Source organism: Falco biarmicus, chromosome 19 (genome assembly GCF_023638135.1).
Source record: "Falco biarmicus isolate bFalBia1 chromosome 19, bFalBia1.pri, whole genome shotgun sequence".
Classification (NCBI taxonomy): domain Eukaryota; kingdom Metazoa; phylum Chordata; class Aves; order Falconiformes; family Falconidae; genus Falco; species Falco biarmicus.
The window spans coordinates 1,995,361-2,017,688 of record NC_079306.1 but is presented as its reverse complement, the minus strand read 5'-3'; the positions used below and the strand labels follow the sequence as shown (position 1 = coordinate 2,017,688).

Below are 22,328 nucleotides of genomic sequence, written 5' to 3'. Positions count from 1 at the left end.
CCCCAGGGGGTACTGGGGTCTGCACAGACCGCTGTGCAATAATTAGCACAAGGCCCCGTGCGATGGTTTGCACGAGTTCGTGTGCGATGGTTTGCACAAGTTTGAGTGCAACGGTTTGCACAAGGCTCCATGCAACAGTTTGCACAAGGCCCTGTGTGATGGTTTGCATGAGCTCACATGCGATGCTTTACACAAGCTCCTGTGCAATGGTTTGCACAAGCTCCGTGCAATGGTGTGCACAAGCTGATGTGCAATGGTTTGCACAAATTCCCTGCAACGGTGTGCACAAGCTGATGTGCAGTAGTGTGCACAAGCTCCCGTGCAACGGTGTGCACAAGCTAATGTGCAGTAGTGTGCACAAGCTCCCGTGCAACGGTGTGCACAAGCTGATGTGCAATGGTGTGCACAGGCTCCCTGCAACGGTGTGCACAAGCTCCCATGCAACAGTGTGCACAAGCTCCCATGCAACAGTGTGCACAAGTTCCGTGCAACGGTGTGCACAAGCTCCATGCAATGGCGTGCACAAGCTGATGTTCAACGGTGTGCACAAGCTCCGTGCAACCGTGTGCACAAGCCCCCATCCATCACTCCGCAGCCACCCCCGTGCCACAGCTGCACCCCCACCCCCGTGCACCCCCCGGCCCCCGCCGTGCATCGCACCGAGGAACGAAGTCGCAGCAAGAGCCAAACCTCGTGTTCACCATCGCCACCCGGGCTGGGGGTCCCCGGGGCGGTATCACCCCCCCGCCGCCCTCCGGGGTCCCACCAGCTCCTCGTAGGCTTCCTGGAGCTGGATGAAGCGCCGCTCCGCCTCCTCGCCCCGGTGCCGGTTGTGATCCGGGTGCCAAACCTTCACCAGCTCCCGGTAGCTCCGGTGCACGTCCTCGGCAGAGGAACCCACCGGGAGACCCAGCACCTGGGGGCCAAAGAGATGCGCTGGGGTGGGACCCTGCCAGACCCCCCCCCCCCAGGGCCATGCGTGGGGCTGCGTGTGCCTTCAGCCACTGCAGGGGACCCCAAAAAGAGGGGGTGCCCCACCCCCCTCGGACACTGCAGGGGACCCCAAAAAGAGGGGGTGCCCCCCGCCCCTCAGCCACTGCAGGAGACCCCAAAAAAAGGGGGTGCCCCATCCCCCTCAGCCACTGCAGGAGACCCCAAAAAGAGGGGGTGCCCCCCCCCCGACCATGGCAGCATCCAAACCCAATGCCCCCCGCATCCCAGTGAAGCATCCCTCTGGTACCCCAGGGTACCCAGCACTGCATCCTGCACCTCGGAAAACCCCACGCTGGGGTGGGACCCTGCTAGACGCCCCCCCCCAGGGCCAGGAGTGGGGCTGCGTGTGCCTTCAGCCACTGCAGGGGACCTCAAAAAGAGGGGGTGCCCCCCCCGGGCATGGCAGCACCCAAACCCAACCCCCCCCCCGCCCCAGTGCAGCATCCCCCTGGTACCCCTGGGTACCCAGCACCGCATCCTGCACCTCAGAAGAGCCCACTGGGAGACCCAGCACCTGGGGGCCAGAGAGATGCGCTGGGGTGGGACCCTGCCAGACCCCCCCCCCAGGGCCATGCGTGGGGCTGCGTGTGCCTTCAGCCACTGCAGGGGACCCCAAAAAGAAGCGATGCCCCCTCCGGACATGGCAGCATCCAAACCAAATGCCCCCCCCCCTCCCAGTGCAGCATCCCCCTGGTACCCCTGGGTACCCAGCACCGCATCCTGCACCTCATACGCCTGCTGCTGCCGCTGGCTCCAGCTGCTGGGTTCCAATCCTGCACCGCGTTCCCGTGCCGGGGAGCCACTGGTGAAGCCCAGGATCTCTGCCAGGAGCCGGGTGGCACGGAGGGGCAGGAGCAGCAGCTCGATGGTGGCACGGGGCAGAGCCAGGATGGTGCCCAGCACCCCGGCGGTGATGCTGAGCCCACGGCAGGCGAGCGGGGCGGCGAAGGCCAGGCATGCCAAGCCTAGGTGGTAAAGCCGGGCGGCCAGCCGCGGCCGTGGCATCCCACCGGGCTTGTAACGCCGGTGCCGGTGGGCAACAAGGCTGGCGGCCAGGCTGGTGGGCAGCACCGCCAGCACCCGGCCTTGGAAGAGGAGGGAGGTGAGGAAGGCTGCGGCCAGGGTGCTGGGTGCCTCCGCCGTCTGGTCGCCCACCGAGGACACCAGCTGCACCCCCAGCCCCACGGCCAGGGGCTGTGCCAACAGTGCCGGTACCCAGGGCAGCCCCAGCGCTGCCGCCAGCCCAAAATACATCCCCACCACCACCTGCCCCACCAGGCGCAGGGGGCTGGGGGCTGGTCCCTGGGGACCCCTGGGGACCCCAGCCCCGTTGGCAGCAGCCACCCAGCCAGGAAGGTGCCAGAAATCCCAGAGCCACCCGCCGCCGAAGCCGCCCAGTGTCAGCATCCAGAGCAGCGCGTGGCTGTCCCGGCCCAGGTAGATGTGGTGCAGCCCCAGTGGCCCCCCCCAGTGCCCACAGCCCGTAGGCCACCAGTAGCCGCTTGGCCATCTTCCCACCGGCTGTGGCAAATGGCTCGGCAGGGCTGCCCAGGGGGGTCACCGCCCCGGTGGGCACCAGCACAGCCCCAGCATCCAGCACCCTGCGGGATGGGCAGTGCAGTCAGGGACCCCAGGTCACGCTGTCCCGCACCGTGTCAGACCCCTCCAGTGACCTGGGTGCCCACCCTGGGGTCCTATGTGCCCACCCAGGGCCACTGTGTGCCCACCCGGGGTCCCACGTGCCCACCCAGGGTCACACATGTCCACTCAGGATCGGTATGTACCCACCCAGGGTCCTACATGCCTACCCGGGGTCCCACATGCCCACCCAGGGTCCCACATGCCCACCCAGGGCCACTGTGTGCCCATCTGGGGTCCCACGTGCCCACTCAGGACCAGTATGTACCCACCCAGGGTCCCACGTGCCCACCCAGGGTCCCAGATGCCCACTCAGGACTGGTATGTACCCACCCAGGGTCCTACATGCCCACCCGGGATCCCACGTGCCCACCCAGGGTCCCATGTGCCCACTCAGGATCAGTATGTGCCCACCCAGGATCCTACATGCCCTCCCGGGGTCCAACACGCCAACCCAGGGTCCCACGTGCCCACCCAGGGCCACTGTGTGCCCATCTGGGGTCCCACGTGCCCACTCAGGACCAGTATGTGCCCACCCAGGGTCCCACATGCCCACTCAGGATCAGTATGTGCCCACCCAGGATCCTACATGCCCACCCGGCGTCCCACGTGCCCACCCAGGGTCCCACGAGCCCACTCAGGACCGGTATGTGCCCACCCAGGGTCCTACATGCCCACCCGGGGTCCCACATGCCCACCCAGGGCCACTGTGTGCCCACCTGGGGTCCCACGTGCCCACTCAGGACCGGTATGTGCCCACCCAGGGCCTCACATGCCCACGCAGGATGGGTGCATGCCCACCCATGGTTCCCTGAGCCCACCCAGCACCCTGTGAGCCCACCCAAAGTCCCCTGAGCCCACCCAACACACTATGAGCCCACCCATGGTCCCCCTAAGCCCACCCATGGTCCCCTGAGCCCACGTGGGGCCAGTTCAGCCCCGCAGCCCCCCCAGCCCCCATGCTGGTGGGGGTCCAGCCTGCCCTGACCCACCTCTCCCCACGGAGCTCCCAGCGGCACCCCTCCCCCCGCCAGACTTTGCCCCGGCACGTCACCGGGCAAAGGGCACAGCACCGGCATCACCACACCGGCATCACGGCACCGGCATCACAACACCGGCATCACGGCACTGGCATCATGGCCGGCATCACCACACTGGCATCATGGCACCGGCATCACCATGCTGGCGTCACCACACTGGCATCACTGTGCTGGCATCATGGCACCAGCATCATTGCGCTGGCATCACCGCACTGGCATCACTGCACTGGCATCACGGCACCATCATCACCACACTGGCATCATGGCACTGGGATCATAGCACTGGCATCACCACACTGGCATCACCACGCTGGCATCACGGCACTGGCATCATGGCACGGGCTTCATGGCACCAGCATCACCACGCTGGCATCATGGCACCAGCATCACTGCGCTGGCATCACCACACTGGCATCACTGTGCTGGCATCACCATGCTGGCATAACAGCACCAGCATCATGGCACCAGCATCACCACACTGGCATCACAGCACTGGCATCACCGTGCTGGCATCACCATGCTGGCATCACAGCACTGGCATCATGGCACCGGCTTCATGGCACCAGCATCACCACGCTGGCATCATGGCACCGGCATCAGCATGCTGGCATCATGGCACTGGCATCACTGTGCTGGTATCACCACGCTGGCATCACGGCACTGGCATCATGGCACCATCATCACCACACTGGCATCACGGCACTGGCATCACCGCACTGGCATGACTGCACTGGCATCACAGCACCATAATCACCACGCTGGCATCATGGCACTGGCGTCATGGCACAGGCTTCATGGCACCAGCATCACCACGCTGGCATCATGGCACCAGCATCACTGCGCTGGCATCACAGCACTGGCATCACCACGCTGGCATCACCACGCTGGCATCACCACACTGGCATCACGGCACTGGCATCATGGCACCAGCATCACCACACTGGCATTACCACACTGGCATAACTGCGCTGGCATCACCACGCTGGCATCACGGCACTGGCATCATGGCACCAGCATCACCACACTGGCATAACTGCGCTGGCATCACCACACTGGCATCACGGCACTGGCATCATGACACCAGCATCACCACACTGGCATTACCACACTGGCATAACTGCGCTGGCATCACCACGCTGGCATCACGGCACTGGCATCAGCATGCTGGCATCATGGCACTGGCATCACTGTGCTGGCATCACTGTGCTGGCATCACCACACTGGCATCATGGCATTGGCATCATGGCACCAGCATCACCGCACTGGCATTACCACACTGGCATCACTGCGCTGGCATCACCACGCTGGCATCACCACACTGGCATCACTGCACTGGCATCACGGCACCATCATCACCACACTGGCATCATGGCACGGGCTTCATGGCACCAGCATCACTGCGCTGGCATCATGGCACTGGCAGCACCATGCTGGTGTCACCACACTGGCATCACCATCACCGCGCCGGCATCACGGCACCACCACAGGCAGCTGGGGGGGCAAACGGGGTGCCCCCCCACCCCCCCCCTACCCCACCCCCCCCACCCCCACCCCCCCGCCTCTCCTGGGGTGCAGGACCCCCAGCACACCACAGTGCCTGGTACTGCGGTACCCGCTGCCCGGTGGCTGTGACCCCCCCCCCTCCCCGGTGCCAGGGCCCCCCCCCGGATTCTCCAGGGTCACTCAGGATTCTCGGGGCCCCCCCGGATTCTCGGGGCCCCCCCGGACTCCCCGCAGCCCCTGTTTGCTCAGCCGCCGCCGTGTTTGCCAGGATTAACCGGCTGCGGCAGCAATTTGGCCTCATCCATTATTAACCAAACCGCAGCCCCCCCCCCGCCCCCCCCGGGGGGGCTCAACCCCCCTTAGCGAGGCCCGGGGGGGCTGCACACCCCCCCCCCAGCTCTACATCCCCCAGGCGGTGCGGCCGGACGAGTTTTGGGGGTGCATCGCCCCCTGCTCACTGCTGCCCTGGGGCTGGCTGGGGACCCCCCCTCTGCCCCCCCCCCCCCCCCAGGGCTGCAATGGGGCAAAGCTGGGGGGGGGGATTAAAAGGCTGGGATGGCTGGGTCCCTGGGGAGCCCCCCAGGATGCTGGTGCCCCCCCGCAGGCTGGCTGCCCATCAGGGCGGGCTGACAGCGCCCCCCCCCCCCCCCCCCCCCCCCCGCGCTGCCCACCCCGCCTGGCTGCCTCCCTGACAGCGGGTCCCTGGGGACCCCCGCCCACGCTCCGCTGCCCCCAGCCCCGCCAGCCCCAACATGCGGGGGGGGGGCACCCTGGCCTGGGTGGGTGCCAGACCCCTCTCTGAGCTGCCAGGACCCCGAGCTGCAGTGCTGTGCCCCCCCCCCCATTCAATCGACCGGGGGGGGGGCTCGGGGGTCTCACATCCCCATCGATTTTTTTTAAGTATCTGGATTTTGAAATGTCAAATTTGCCTTCGGTGAGCAGGGCCGGGGGGCGAGGGGGGGCTGGAGCCCCCCGGTTGCCTTGGAAACAGCAGGGCTGGGGGCTGCAGTAGAGCCCTGGGGGGGTCTCGGGGTACCCCAGCCCGAGGAGGGGGTGGGGGCTCCCCCAGCCCCCGCCGAGCCCCTGTTTGTAGGTGTAATTGGTGCCATTGATCAGCCCCCGGCCAGCATCGATTTTCGGAGCCTTCGTGCGATTGAGGCATCTGTCACCGCTGGGGACACGCGGGGACCACGGCCCCACACGTGGGGGTCACGGCTGGGGACATGCGGGGATCACGGCCCCACACGTGGGGGTCACGGCTGGGGACACGCGGGGATCATGACCAGGGACACACGGGGATCACAGCTGGGGACACACGGGGATCACGACCGGGGACACACAGGGATCATGACCAGGGACACACGGGGATCATGGCTGGGGACACACAGGGATCATGACCAGGGACACACGGGGATCACGGCTGGGGACACACGGGGATCACAACCGGGGACACACGGGGATCACGGCTGGGGACACACGGGGATCATGACCGGGGACACACGGGGATCACGGCTGGGGACACATGGGGATCATGACCAGGGACACACGGGGATCACGACCAGGGACACACGGGGATCACGGCTGGGGACACACGGGGATCACAACCGGGGACACACGGGGATCACGGCTGGGGACACACGGGGATCATGACCGGGGACACACGGGGATCACGGCTGGGGACACACGGGGATCACAACCGGGGACACACGGGGATCACGACCGGGGACACACAGGGATCATGACCAGGGACACACGGGGATCACGGCTGGGGACACACGGGGATCACAACCGGGGACACACGGGGATCACGGCTGGGGACACACGGGGATCACAACCGGGGACACACGGGGATCACGGCTGGGGACACACGGGGATCATGACCGGGGACACACGGGGATCACGGCTGGGGACACACGGGGATCATGACCGGGGACACACGGGGATCACGGCTGGGGACACGCGGGGATCATGACCGGGGACACACGGGGATCACGGCTGGGGACACGCGGGGATCATGACCGGGGACACACGGGGATCACGGCTGGGGACACATGGGGATCATGACCGGGGACACACGGGGATCACGGCTGGGGACACGCGGGGATCATGACCGGGGACACACGGGGATCACGGCTGGGGACACATGGGATCATGACCGGGGACACACGGGGATCACGGCTGGGGACACGCGGGGATCGTGACCGGGGACACACGGGGATCACGGCTGGGGACACGCGGGGACAGCGGCCGGGGCCACCTCCTGCCTTCCCCTCCCTGCAGGCAGCTGAGCCGGAGGCTCCTTGGCCTTGAGCCAGCCCTGCCCGCCCCCGCGCGTGTCCGTGCACAGCGCCGGGGGCACACGCACGCCCCGTGCATGTATGTCCTGAGGCACATGTGTGCCCCAATGCACATATGTGTCCCCATGCACATACGTGTCCCCATGCACATACATGTCCCAGTGCACATCCCCATGCACATGAGCCCCAACGCACACGCATGCCCCCATACACACACGTCCCAACACACACATGCCCTGATACACACACGTCCCAGCACACATGCATGCCCCAATATGCACACATGTCCCAATGGACACACATGCACCAATACACACACATGTCCCAACACATATGTATGCACCAATACACACATGCATGCCCCAATACACACATATTCCAACACACACACGTCCCAATGCACACGCATGCCCCAATACACATGCATGTCCCAAAACACATGCATGCCCCAATGCACATAAATGCCCTGATATACACATATCCCAACACACACATGTCCCAACACACACATGTCCCAATAGACACACATGTCCCAATGCACATGCATGCCCCAATACACATACATGCCCCAATACACACATGTCCCAACACACATGCATGCCCCAATACACATGCATGTCCCAACACACACATACCCCAATACACATGCATGTCCCAGCACACACATACCCCAATACACACACGTCCCAACCCACACACATGTCCCAATACACACGCGTGTCCCAACACATGCAGGCCCCAATCCACATGCATATCCCAACTCATGTGCATGCCCAAATGCACACACATGCTCCAACACACATGCATGCCCCAATACATACATCTGTCCCAATGCACACGCATGCCCCAATACACATGCATGTCCCAACACACATGCATGCCCCAATACACACATGTCCCAACACACATGCATGCCCCAATACATACATCTGTCCCAATGAACACGCATGCCCTGATACATACATATCCCAACGCACATGCATGCCCCAATACACACATGACCCAACACACGCATGCCCCAATACACACATGTGTCCCAATACACATGCGTGTCCCAACACACAGGCGTACCCCAATACACACGTCCCAACCCACACACATGTCCCAATACACACGCATGTCCCAACACATGCATGCCCCGATCCACATGCATATCCCAACTCATGTGCATGCCCCAACGCACACGCATGCCCCAACACACACACATGCCCCAACACCCCCCCGCACCCCCCCCGACCACCCCCCCCCCTTTTGCAGGAACACCGAGCCCACACATGCAGGCGCGTTCCTGGCTGCCCAGCGCACACGCCTGCACACGCTTGGCCCCCGCTGCTCTCCCGTGTGTCACGCCGCCTTGTCACTTGGCGGGTAATTAATGCCACCGGCGGGGCCGGGGTCCCCTCGGACTCGTCCATCACTGCCAGCGCGGCCGCGCGCCCCCGCGCCGCGATTAGCGGGTTGATATGTAATAGCTGGCGCTGCACATTAATACATTACACATGTCAGCGGCGCGGCCGGCTAATTGTCTGATTTAAAATGGCTGTTTGTCAGCGCCCGGCTCAGGTGGGCATGAGGCGAATCTGCAATGAGCCCCCCCCCCCATATCCAGGCCCCCCCCCTCCCCATCCAGCCCCCCCCCATCACACCCAGCCCCCCCCATCCAGCCCCCCCCATCACACCTAGCCCCACTATATCCATAGCCCACACACACATCCAGCCCCCCCCAACATCCAGCCCCCCCTTCATATCCAGCCCCCTCATCACATCCACCACCCCCAAAATCCACCCCCATTCCAGCCCTCCCATCACATCCAGCCCCCCAACATACAGCCTCCCCCAAAATCCACACTCCCATCCAGCCCCCCATCACATCCAGCCCCCCCCCATTACATCCACCCCCCCCCCCCCCATCACCTACAGCCCCCCCGCCCATCACATCCAGCATCACCAGGGTGGGGGGCAGCACAGCAAGGGGGAAGCCCCAGGACCTCGCAGTGGGGCTGGGAGGTGCTCAGGGGAGGTGGGGGGGGGGGTGTAGGGGGGCAGGCGGGGGCGGGGGGGGAGTGGGACCCCCCGTGGCCTGGCCACCCGCCTAATTGCCGCCCGGCCAGGATGGATTTCTCGGCCGACATCCTCTGCATCCCTAATAAATGCCGCCTGTCCAGGGAATTCATCCCGGTCGGCCGCAGCCATCCATCTCATCGTGACCAGCACGGGGGGGGGGGTGGGGGGGGGGGTGGGGGGGGGGTGGGGCACAGCCAGGAGGGGACCTAAATATCCCCCCCCCCGGGAATCCCCCATTCCCAAGGGATGCTCCCCCCGCCAGCAGGGTGACGGGCTGGTGGTCCCCCCCATGGCTGAGACCCTGCAGCTCATCCCAGCATTGCCCCCCCACGCCCGCCCCCCCCCCACTGTTCAGCCCCAGTGCAGGATGTGGCCCGGTGTGGGGCAGCCCCACATGTGGCTGTGGGAGCTGGGGGTCAGCGCTATCCCAGGGGGCACACAGGGGACTCAGGGTGCAGATGAGACCCCCACCCAGCACGATGTGGCTGCCCCTGGGTGGGACACACCACCCCCCAAACCCCCCCACTCACCGTGTGCTGAGCCCCCACTGCCGAGGGGCAGCCAGCTCCGGACCCCCGACCGACCTTTGCCTCCTCACCAATTAACAGCAGATGCTAATGAGCTGGAGGGGGGGCAGGGGGGTGAGGGCTGGGGGGCACATCAGGGGCTGGCTGGGGCAGGACCCCATGGCAGGGGACACTCCCAGTACTGAACCAGTGGTGCTGGGTGCCGCGGGCTCCATCCAGGGGTGACAGTCCCAGTACTGAACCAGTGGTGCTGGGTGCCGCGGGCTCCATCCAGGGGTGACAGTCCCAGTACTGAACCAGTGGTGCTGGGTGGCGTGGGATCCACCCAGGGGTGATGTTCCATTCCCAGTACTGAACCAGTAGTGCTGGGTGCCGCGGGCTCCATCCAGGGGTGACAGTCCCAGTACTGAACCAGTGGTGCTGGGTGCCGCGGGCTCCATCCAGGGGTGACAGTCCCAGTACTGAACCAGTGGTGCTGGATGCCGTGGGATCCATCCAGCAATGACCCAGCCACCACCAGCCCCACATCACTGGCACATCCCCCTCAGCACCTCCCCCCAGCACCCCGATGGGCACCTCAACACCAGTTTGGCTGGCGGAGCATCACCCCCAGCGCGGCCTCGTGGCTCCCCCGGCAGCCACTGGTGGATCGTTGCCATTCAAGGACAATTTTTATCCAATTTTTTTATCCATTTGGGCCGGGCCAGCAGCCCGGCTTTATTGCAAACATGCCCTGGATGGAGCGCAGCGCCCGGCCGCATCCAGCCCATCTATATTCATTTGCACAAGGTTCCCTCCTGGCCCGCGTGACCTGCGCTGACAGGGCAATCCGTCTGCCATCCTGCACCCCGATCCCTCTGCCATCCCGCACCCCGATCCCTCTGCCATCCCGCACCCTGATCCCTCTGCCATCCCGCACCCCGATCCACCCGCCATCCCGCACCCCGATCCCTCTGCCATCCCGCACCCCGATCCACCCGCCATCCCGCACCCCGATCCACCCACCATCCCGCACCCCGATCCACCCGCCATCCCCGCACCCTGATCCCTCTGCCATCCCGCACCCCGATCCACCCGCCATCCCGCACCCCGATCCCTCTGCCATCCCGCACCCCGATCCCTCTGCCATCCTGCACCCCGATCCCTCTGCCATCCCGCACCCCGATCCTCTGCCATCCTGCACCCCGATCCCTCTGCCATCCCGCACCCCGATCCCTCTGCCATCCTGCACCCCGATCCACCCGCCATGCTGCACCCCGATCCCTCTGCCATCCCGCACCCCGATCCCTCTGCCATCCCGCACCACCGATCCACCCACCATCCCGCACCCCGATCCCTCTGCCATCCCGCACCCTGATCCCTCTGCCATCCCGCACCCCGATCCCTCGGCCATCCCGCACCCCGATCCACCCACCATCCCGCACCCCGATCCCTCTGCCATCCCGCACCCTGATCCCTCTGCCATCCCGCACCCCGATCCCTCTGCCATCCCGCACCCCGATCCCTCTGCCATCCCGCACCCCCGATCCACCCACCATCCCGCACCCCCGATCCCTCTGCCATCCCGCACCCTGATCCCTCTGCCATCCCGCACCCCGATCCCTCTGCCATCCTGCACCCCAATCCACCCGCCATCCCGGCACGAGAAACGGTGACGGCCCACGGCCCCCTCGGGCACCGGGGGCCCACAGTGGCACGTGCCACACGCTGGCACCGGGAGCTGAGCACGGCAGGCAGCACCGGAGCTCTGGTTCTGAGCTGGTGCTGGATGTGACCCCCGGGGGGGCTGTTCGCTGCCACATGAGCTGGTGGGTCCTCAGGGGCGGTGGAGGCAGATGTGAACGTGGAGCCGCCGGACACCGAAGCCCCCCTCCTCGTGCGGCAGTGCCGCTGCGGGGGGACGCGGGGACGTGGCGTGATGCATTTATTCATGCGCTGCGCCCCAGCACCGCGCCGCCGCCACCACTCACACCGGGCTTAGCCCCCGGCTCCGCGGTCAGGGACACGTCTGTCCCCATGTCCCCACTGGGGTGACCCGCAGCATCATCTCAGGTCCTGCGTGGGGACAGCGAGAGCAGCCGGGGGGGGGGGGAAACTGAGGCACGGCCGGACTGGGGACATCGCTGCCGTGGCTGCTGGCACCAGTGGGGGGGCTCAGCTCCAGCACTGGGCTCACCGCCCCCACGAATGGTGCTGAGCCCCCCTAAACCCAGCCCTCTCCCCACCCCCAGCAGCTGGGCACCGGAGCCAGGCCCAGCCTGGGCACCGAGGGCAGGATGCATCCCTGCCCCCCCCCCCCCCCCCCCATTCCCCCATTCCGGTATTTTTACCCCAGCCAGGACCCCCGGTGTCCCCTCGTGTCCCCATGGCCACAGCCTGGCCACCCGCTCCCCCACCACACACACACCCCCCGCCTCGTGCTCGCTAATTAGCACTCGGGCTTCCCCTCCCAGCCTGGCTAATTAATTCACTGTTGCTGCTCATTAAGATCAGCCAGCGGAGTCAGGTGGTGGCAGTGGGACTCCGGCATCCCTGTCCCTGGGGGGTGACACGGTGGCATGGATGGCACCGGGATTGGTCCCTATTCCCAGGATAGATCCCTATTCCCAGGATTGATCCCTATTGCCAGGATTGGTCCCTATTCCTGGGATTGCTCCCCATTCCCAGGATTGATCCCCATTCCCAGAATTGATCCCCATTCCCAGGATTGATCCCCATTCCCGGGATTGATCCCATCCCTGGGATTGATCCCTATTCCCAGGATTGATCCCCATCCCCGGGATTGCTCCCCATTCCCGGGATTGCTCCCCATTCCCAGGATTGATCCCCATTCCCAGGATTGATCCCCATTCCCGGGATTGATCCCCATCCCTGGGTGATGCTCCCGCCGCCGCAATGTGTTGCACAAACACCGCCGGGTTTTTTCAGGATCGCATCGATCCTGCGGCGTCGAGGGCCCATAAATCCATCCCGATCCCGCTGATGGATCGCCGGGCGAGCTGGCCGGGCCTGCAAATCCCGAACCTGGCGGGATCAATGACACACAACGGGCGCTCCGGTGGGAGCATCGCCCCCCCCCCCCCGCCTGCCACGCAATGCACACACATGCACGGCACACATCTGTGTGCTGAGTGTGCACAGACACGCACACAGCATGCACCCGCGTGCCCTGAGCATGCACGCACACAGCATGCACATGTATGCACACAGCATGCACACATATGCAGACACGCACACAGCATGCACACACATGCACGCAGTGTGCACACATATGCAGATACGCACACTGCATGCACACACAGCACATAGCATGCACACATATGCAGACACGCACACAGCATGCACACACATGCATGCAGTGTGCACACGTATGCAGATACGCACACTGCATGCACACACAGCACACAGCATGTACAAATGCCCTGAGCATGCACACAGCATGCACATAGCATGCACACATATGCAGACAAGCACACTACATGCACACTGCATGCACAGAGCATGCACACATGCAGACACGCACACACACAACAGACGCAGACAGCATGCACACACACACACAGAGTGCACACAGCATGCACACATATGCAGACATGCACACAGCGTGCACACACATGCACACAGCATGCACACATATGCAGACATGCACATAGCATGCACACACACGTGCACACACACGCCTGCATGCACACATATGCAGACATGCGCACAGCATGCACACACATGCACACACATGCACATGCATGCCCTGAGCATGCACACACACATGCCCATGCCGCCCCCCCCCTCCATGCCCCCCCCCATGCACACACAAACACACAGCCAGCTGCTGACACCGCGAGGACATGCGTGTACCCCTGCATGCAGACACGCATGTGCAAAGCCCCCCATGAGCCCACCCCACTCTGGTGGATCCGTGTAGGGGGTGGATCCGTGTAGGGGGGTCCCCTCACCCCCCCACCCCCCCCACAGAGGGACCCGTGTTGTCACCGGGCCCAGCGGAGCAGCTGGGGGGGGGGGGCAGGGTCCCAGTTTTTCCTCTTTTCCGTGATATTTGTGGAATTGGGGGGATGGGGGTGGGGGGCTGGGGAGGTGGGGGTGGGGGCAAGATTTAATTTTGCAGAACGGAGCCGATTCCAGCAGGATTGGAAAAGAGCAGCCGTAAATCAGCGCCCACAGCACTGGCTCTGCCACGGCGCTGGGAGCCACCAGGGCCAGATCCGGAACCTTCCGGCAGCCCCGCCGCGTGGCGGCCTCGATGGCGGCAGGGGGACACCAGCCCCCCAACCCCCCACCCCCCCCTCTGTCCCCATCCCCAGGGTGGGAAGGGACAGTGCGCCCCGGCACAGGAACCCCCCCCCCCCAGCAGCACCCACATGTTGGGGGTGAGCCTTGGGGAGGGGGTCCCCAAAAATGGGCCAGTGGCCACCAGCCTGGCTGGCCCCCCCAGGGGGCTGCGGGGGAGGGGGGGACTGTGCACCCCTGGCACACGCAGCAGTCGTGTTACACCCTCAAATGCCCCAGCTCCTGTGTGAGCCCCCCGCCCCCCCCAGCACCCCCCACCCTCCCCTTGCACGCCCTCACCCTCTCTCACACCCACAGAGCTGTGCGTGTGCACGGGCACCTTCCCCTTGCACACTTACGCCCCCATGCACCCCCCTTGCACACTCACATTCTCAGTGCCCCCTCCCCACTGCACACTCAAGCACAACCTTGCACGCTCATATCCCAGTGCCCACCGTGTTGCACATTCACACACACCCTTGCACACTCACACTCCCATTGCACACTCACATTCCTGGTGCCCCCCCACAACTGGACAGTCACATCCCAGTGCCCCCCCTGCACACACACCCCCTTGCACACTCATATTCCCAGTGCCCCAGCCCCTTGCACACTCACATTCCCAGTGCCCGCCCCCCTGCACACTGATGCTCCCACACTCCCCTTGCACAGTCACACTCTCCTTGCACACTCACATTCCCAGTGCCCCCACCCTTTACACACTCACACTCCTCTTGCACACTCACATTCCCGGTGCCCCCCTCACAACTGCACACTCACATTCCGGTGCCGCCACCCCTTGCACACTCACACTCCCCTTGCACACTCACATTCCCAGTGCCCGCCCCCCTGCACACTGATGCTCCCACACTCCCCTTGCACAGTCACACTCTCCTTGCACACTCACATTCCCAGTGCCCCCCACCCCTTGCACACTCACACTCCTCTTGCACACTCACATTCCCGGTGCCCCCCCTCACAACTGCACACTCACATTCCCGGTGCCGCCACCCCTTGCACACTCACACTCCCCTTGCACACTCACATCCCTGCGCCCCTCCTTGCACTCTCCCCCCCTGTTGCACACTCACATCCCGGTGCCCCCCCCTTGCACGCTCCCATGGCGGTGCCCCCCCGCCCCCCCCGTCCCTCCCCCCCAGCCCCCTCCCCGCCCCCCGCCGTGCCCGGTGCCGTCGAGCGGGGCGGGCGGAGCGGGGCTGCGGGCGCGGCGCGGTGCGGGCGGCGGCCCCGGCACGTGGCTCCCGGCGCCGCGGGCGGCGGCAGGTACCGGCGGGCACCGGCGGGGGGGCGGGGGGGCCTCCCCGCAGGCCCGGGGCCGCGCGTCCCCCGGGACCCCCCAGAGGGGCGCGGCGGGGGGGGGTGGGGGGGGGGCGGGAGGCTCCGGAGAACCGCTCCCCGGCGCCGCTGCACGGCCCCCGGCCACGCCGGTGCGCACCGGGGAGAGCGGTCCCGGGGGAGGGGGTCCGCGCTCCCCGGGGGTCCCGCTCCTGGGCAACTTGGCGAGAAGTTGCCCCCGCGCGTCGCAGCGGCTCCATCCCGGCTCCGGTCCCGGCTTCATCCCCGCTGTAATCCCGGCTCCATCCCGACTCCGGTCCCGGCTGTATCCCGGCTCCGGTTACATCACCAGCTCCAACACCGGCTCCGGTCCTGGTTACATCAGCGGCTCCGGTCCCGACTCCGTCCCCGGCTCCGGTCCTGGCTGCGGCGGGGGCTCCGGTCTCGACTCCGTCCCCGGCTCCGGTCTCAGCCCCTTCCCCGGCTCCGCTCTCGGTTCCGTCAGCGGCTCCGCTCTCGTCCCCTTCGGCAGCGCAAGTCCCGGCTACATCCGCAGCTCCGCTCCCGGCTCCGGCCCCGCTCCCGGTCCCGGTCCCAGCCCTGCTGCTGTGACCGTCCCTGTCCCCATCCCCATCCCCATCCCATCCCCATCCTCATCCCTTATCCTCATCCCTGTCCCCATCCTCATCCCTATCCCTGTCCTCATCCTCATCCCCGTTCTTATTCGCATCCCTGTCCCCATCCCTGTCCACATCCCCGTCCCCATCTTCATCCTCCTCCCCGTTCTTATCCCCATCCCTGTCCTCATCTTTATCCGCATCCCTATCCCCATCCCCGCTGTCGTCCCCATCCCTGCTGCTCTTCCTGCTCCCAGCCCCGCTGCCGGCTCCATCCTCATCCTCATCCCCAGCCCCATCCTCATCCCCAGCCCCGCTCCCAGCTCCATCCCCATCCTCATCCTCATCCCAGCCCCCGCTCCCCACCCAGGCGTGAGGCTCAGCGGGCGGCTGGGTGCCGTCCGCTCCCCCCGGCTCCACCATCGCACCCAAGGGTGAGGAGGACCTGCTGGCACTGGCCCGCCTCCCGGCTGAGCCGCAGGAAGCGGGTGGCCGGGGTGGCCATCGGCGTGGCCATGGTGCTGGTGCTGCTGGTGGCCATCCCGCTGCTGGTCCACAGCTCCAAGGCGGCCGCTCACTACGAGATGCTGGGCAGCTGCCGCATGGTCTGCGACCCCTACCCCGGCCCTGAGCTGCCCCCCCGCCGCCTCCCCGCCACCCTTCCTCCCCGGGGCCAAGGGCGAACCGGGGCGGAAGGGCCGTGCTGGGGTACGGGGTCCCCCTGGACCACCAGGACCCGCGGGGGCCACCGGGTGAGCCGGGGCGGCCGGGACCACCGGGGCCACCGGGGCCGGGGCCCGGAGGGTACATCCCCTCCTTCTACAGCCCCAAGATCGCTTTCTACGCGGGGCTACGGAAGCCCCACGAGGGCTACGAGGTGCTGCGCTTCGACGATGTGGTCACCAACGTGGGCAACTACTACGAGCCCTCGAGTGGCAAGTTCACCTGCCCCCTGCCCGGCATCTACTTCTTCACCTACCACGTCCTCATGCGCGGCGGCGACGGCACCAGCATGTGGGCCGACCTCATGAAGAACGGGCAGGTACGGGCTGGGCCCGCCACGGCGGCCGGCACCCCCTGCCAGGGCTCCCCCCGCACCCCGCGGTGCCCCCCGGTCCCGCTCGCACCCCCCGCCGCTCCCTCGCCCTCTTCTAGCTCCTCCAGCCCCACTGCTTCTGCCTGCGTCTGCATCCCAGTTCCCCATCCCAGTTCTCCCTGCCTGCTTCTGCATCCCAGTTCCACATCCCAGTTCCCCCTGCTTGCTCCATCATCCCAGTTCTCCCTGCCTGCTCCTGCCATCCCAGTTCTCCATCCCAGTTCCCCCTGCCTGGTCCCCTCCATCCCAGTTCCCCATCCCAGTTCTCCATCCCCAGTTCTCCCTGCCTGCTTCTGCCTCCCAGTTCTCCATCCCAGTTCCCCCTGCCTGCTCCACCATCCCAGTTCCCCCCACCTGCTCCCTCCATCCCAGTTTCCACTACCTGCTCCCCGCCATCCCAGTTCCCCATCCCAGTTCCCCCCACCTGCTCCCTCCATCCCAGTTCCTCATCCCAGTTCTCCCTGCCTGGTCCCTCCATCCCAGTTTCCCCCTGCCTGCTCCCGCCATCCCAGTTCTCCATCCCAGTTCCCCCTGCCTGGTCCCTCCATCCCAGTTCCCATCCCAGTTCTCCCTGCCTGGTCCCACCATCCCAGTTCTCCATCCCAGTTCTCCATCCCAGTTCCCCCCACCTGCTCCCTCCATCCCAGTTTCCACTGCCTGCTCCCGCCACCCCCAGTTCCCCATCCCAGTTCCCCCCACCTGCTCCCTCCATCCCAGTTCCTCATCCCAGTTCTCCCTGCCTGTTCCCGCCATCCCAGTTCTCCATCCCAGTTCCCCCTGCCTGGTCCCTCCATCCCAGTTCCCCATCCCCGTTCTCCCTGCCTGGTCCCACCATCCCAGTTCTCCATCCCAGTTCCCCACCCCAGTTCTCCCTGCCTGCTCCACCATCGCAGTTTCCCCTGCCTGCTCCCTCCATCCCCAGTTCTCTATCCCAGTTCCCCCTACCTGGTCCCTCCATCGCATTTCCCCATCCCAGTTCCCCCTGCCTGCTCCCCCCATCCCATTTTCCTCATCCCAGTTCCCCATCCCACTTCCCCTATCTTGGTTTTCCCACCTTATTTCCTGCCATCCCAGTTTTCCCATTCTGGTTTCCCTTTAATCCCAGTTCTTCCATTCTGGTTCCCCCCCCCCCCCCCTACTCTTGATCCCCCCACCCTGGCTCCACCCATCCCAATCCCCCATCCTTGGTTCCCCCCACCCCAATTCCCATCTTCCCCATCCCTCTTCCCCCCATCCCGTCCCTCCTCTGGGATCACGGCGGGGGGGGTGGGGGGGGGGTGTCACAGGGGGTGCCACCATGCACGTGCCCCCACCTCCTGCCATCACCTCAGCCTTGGGGACACGCAACCCCCATCCCTGGGGGTCCTGCCACATGGAGGGGGGGGGACACACACGATCCCCAGGGAATGCTGGGCTCGGAGCTGGCGGGGAGTGGGGTCTGTTGGGGCTGGCTGGGACCCCCCCGGGACAGCCACCAGCACTGGGGGGGGATGGGCTGTGCCCCCCCAGGACAGGCACCAGCAAGGGAGGGGACAAGCTGTGCCCCCCCCGGACAGCCACCAGCACTGGGGGGGGGACAGGTTGTGCCCCCCCCCCCTCCCCAGGACAGCCACCAGCACTGGGGGGGATGGGCTGTGCCCCCCCAGGACAGGCACCAGCAAGGGAGGGGACAAGCTGTGCCCCCCCCGGACAGCCACCAGCACTGGGGGGGGATGGGCTGGGACCCCCCGGACAGCCACCAGCACTGGGGGGGGACAAGCTGTGCCCCCCCCGGACAGCCACCAGCACTGGGGGGGGATGGGCTGTGCCCCCCCAGGACAGCCACCAGCACTGGGGGGGATGGGCTGTGCCCCCCCCCCCCCCCGGGACAGCCACCAGCACTGGGGGGGGACAAGCTGTGCCCCCCTGGACAGGCACCAGCACTGGGGGACACAGGCTGTGCCCCCCCCCAGACAGCCACCAGCACTGGGGGGGGACAGGTTGTGGCCCCCCCCCCCTCCCCAGGACAGCCACCAGCACTGGGGGGCATGGGCTGTGCCCCCCCCCCCCCGCTGGGACAGCCACCAGCACTGGGGGGGACAAGCTGTGCCCCCTGGGACAGCCACCAGCGGACAGCCACCAGCACTGGGGGGGACAAGTTGTGCCCCCCCCCCCCTCCCCGGGAATGCTACCAGCACTGGGGGGGACAAGCTGTGTGCCCCCCCCGACAGCCCCCCCCCGGCTGGTCCCTTTGTTCGTGGCTGGCGGCTCCTGCACCGGCCTCGCCCCGGCCGTTTCCCATTTATAACGGGAGAAACAAGGATCGATCCAGGTGGTCGATGCCGCTGGCCCCCCCCCGGGGGACCCCCAAACCCGGGGGGGGGGGGGGCCAGCACAGGAATGTGGGGAAGGGGCTCCCGGGCACCCCAGCTCCGGGGCACCTGTGGGTGGCACTGACAGTAAGACCCCGCTCTGTGGGTGTGAGGAGGGGTGGCCCTATGCCGGGGGACCCCAGGGTGCGGGGGGGGGGGGTGGGGTGTCTGTCCCCTGTCCCCTCTTGTCCCCGCTGCTGGCTGGCAACTGGGGGAGCCTTGGCTGGGGGGGGGGGGGGGGGGGGGGGGGGGGGGGGCGTCTCCTTCGCCCAGTTCTGCCGCAGGACGGGCAGCGTGACCTTGAGCGCTGGTGGACAGAGGGCTGAGCGGGTTGGGGGGTGGTGCTGAGCAGCTCAGCACCCCCATTCCCACCCCCTAGGCTCCCCCTCTGGGGCTGGTGTGCTGGGGATTGGTGTGTGTGCATGGGGAGGGGGTGTCTCTGATAGCTTTGCCCCCCCCCCCCCCCCCATCCTTCCCCAGGTGCGGGCCAGCGCCATCGCGCAGGATGCGGACCAGAACTACGACTACGCCAGCAACAGCGTCATCCTGCACCCTGGACGTGGGCGACGAGGTCTTCGTCAAACTGGACGGCGGACAAAGTCCCACGGTGGCAACACCAACAAGTACAGCACCTTCTCCGGCTTCATCATCTACCCCGACTGACCCCCCCCCAGCACGGGGACAGCCCTGCAGGACAGAGCAGGGGTTGGGGGGGGGTGGGGGGGGGGGGTGGGGGTGTGTGTCTCCCCAACTTCCCCCCAGTGCCACCAGCATCCCCATCCCCAGTGACAGCGCTGGGTGCGCCAGGACGCCCACATCCACCCATTGCCCCCCACCATCCAAACAGCTCTGTCAGTGCGTGTGTGTGCCCCCTCCCCCACCCCCCCGCATGCCAGCACCCCACCCCCCCCAAAGGGTGTCGGGGGTGTCCCGGTGGTGTCCCCATCCCTGGGGCACCCCCCTGTCCCCCTGGCTCTGCGTCATTACCCTCCCCACCCCCAATAAAACACTCTGGGTTTGGATGTGCAGCTGCTGCCTTTGCCTCCCCATGGGGGGGGGGGAACACACACAGGGGACTCCCCCACCCACCCCCCGCGAGGGTGCTGGCCCCCCAACAGTGACAGGACCCAGGCCACTGTTAGGGACCCTCCTTGTCACCTTCCCCCTGTGCTGGCTGCCACCAGGGACAGTGATAGAGCCCCCACCCCACCCCCCTTAGGTGACCCCCACCTGCCCCGGGGGGTCTCTGGGGGTCCCTGGGGTGGGAGCGGAGCCGCAGGACGCCGGGGGGCCCCAACCCGTGGGCTGGTGCTGCCCATCGTGTGGCCACCAGCCGGAAGGACACGGCTGCCACCACGGGGGGGGGGGGGGTGGGTGGGCTGGCAGCCTGGGGACCCCCGGGAAGGGCTGGTAGGTGTGGGGGCTCACACCCCCCCCTTCCCCAGGCCCCCCCTGCACCTCGGAGACTCTACAACAAGGGTAGCATGAACTGGTTTATTATAGTGTCTGTGGGTCCATCTCCATCCTGGTCCCCGGTGGGTTGGGGTCCCTGGGTGGGGGGGGGGGGGGGGGGGGGGGGGGGGCGCTGGGGGTGTGTGTGAGGGGGTGGCTGAACGTGGTCGGGGGCTCCAAACCAAAAGCAGGATGAGTGAGGCACCATCCAGCTCTCGCCATAGGCACACCACCCCCCAACCCTACCAGGACCCCCCAGCTGCTGGGGGTGTGTGTCCCTCCTCCCTGCACTGCCCCCCACCTCCCCAGGGTGCCCCCCCCCCCCCCCCATCTCGGCCTCCCACATGGTGTCCCCAAGTTCCCAAGAAACACCCTTGTCCCCAAATCAACCCCAGCCCCATTCCCAGGGTCCCTTCCTGACCCCCAGAATCCCCCCTCCCCAATCCTAAGGGCCCCCCCAGCCCTAAGACAACCCCCGCACCCCCACCCCAGTACAGCAGGTGCCTGGGGAGACCCTGGGAAGAGCCCACGGGGGTCCCACTGGCCCTCAGCCCCCCCAAAGTCTTCCAACACGCTCTCCTGGAGGATGTCCTCACAGCCAAGGCAGGTGGGGGCCCCCTCCTCTTCCCAGGGACCCCCCCCATCCTATCCAGGCAGGTGTGTCCCTCCCCCCCCAGTTTCAACTCCAGGGAGCCCCCCATCTCCTCAGAGACCCCCAAATGTCCTCCCTCTCCACTCCCAGGGCCACTCCATGCTCCCCAGGATCACCCTCATCTAGATGCCCCCCAGCCCAGGGCCACCCCCCACCCCCCCCAGCATTGCCAGAGCCTGGGGAGACACTGGGAAGAGCTGGTGCCACCTTTCACTGTCCACCGCAGGGTCCCACGGGTCTGTGTGCCCCCCCCCCCCCCCAAAGAGCTGCACCGCAATCCTGCCTGCAGAAGGCCCCCGCAGGCAAGAGCCCCCCACTCCCCTGAGCCCCTGGGGGAGGGGGACAGGGGGCCCCAGAAGGTTCTGCAGCCCCCCAGGACTCACCCAGGGCACGGCCACATCCCGGTGCCAGTAGGCTCAGAGCCAGGACCAGGCGGGAGGGTCCTGGAGGTGACACCACTGTCACCCGAGGGGGAGGATGGGGGGGGAAGGGGGGGTTGGACACCCCCCCAGGACCCC

General features: G+C 66.4%; 2 protein-coding genes across 2 annotated transcripts; one reads left to right on the top strand and one right to left on the bottom strand.

The window, feature by feature from the left end:
- Positions 1-679: 679 nt before the first annotated feature.
- On the bottom strand, positions 680-3,681 carry DNAJC22 (DnaJ heat shock protein family (Hsp40) member C22). The gene is given in 4 exon segments (XM_056322405.1): positions 680-916; positions 1,720-2,460; positions 2,462-2,594; positions 3,624-3,681. Coding segments are annotated over 3 exon segments (963 nt in total). The 5' UTR covers positions 2,504-2,594; positions 3,624-3,681; the 3' UTR covers positions 680-736.
- A 13,093-nt stretch (positions 3,682-16,774) lies between these two features.
- On the top strand, positions 16,775-20,369 carry C1QL4 (complement C1q like 4). The gene is given in 6 exon segments (XM_056322406.1): positions 16,775-16,902; positions 16,904-16,999; positions 17,001-17,301; positions 20,187-20,258; positions 20,260-20,301; positions 20,304-20,369. Coding segments are annotated over 6 exon segments (705 nt in total).
- Positions 20,370-22,328: the final 1,959 nt, after the last annotated feature.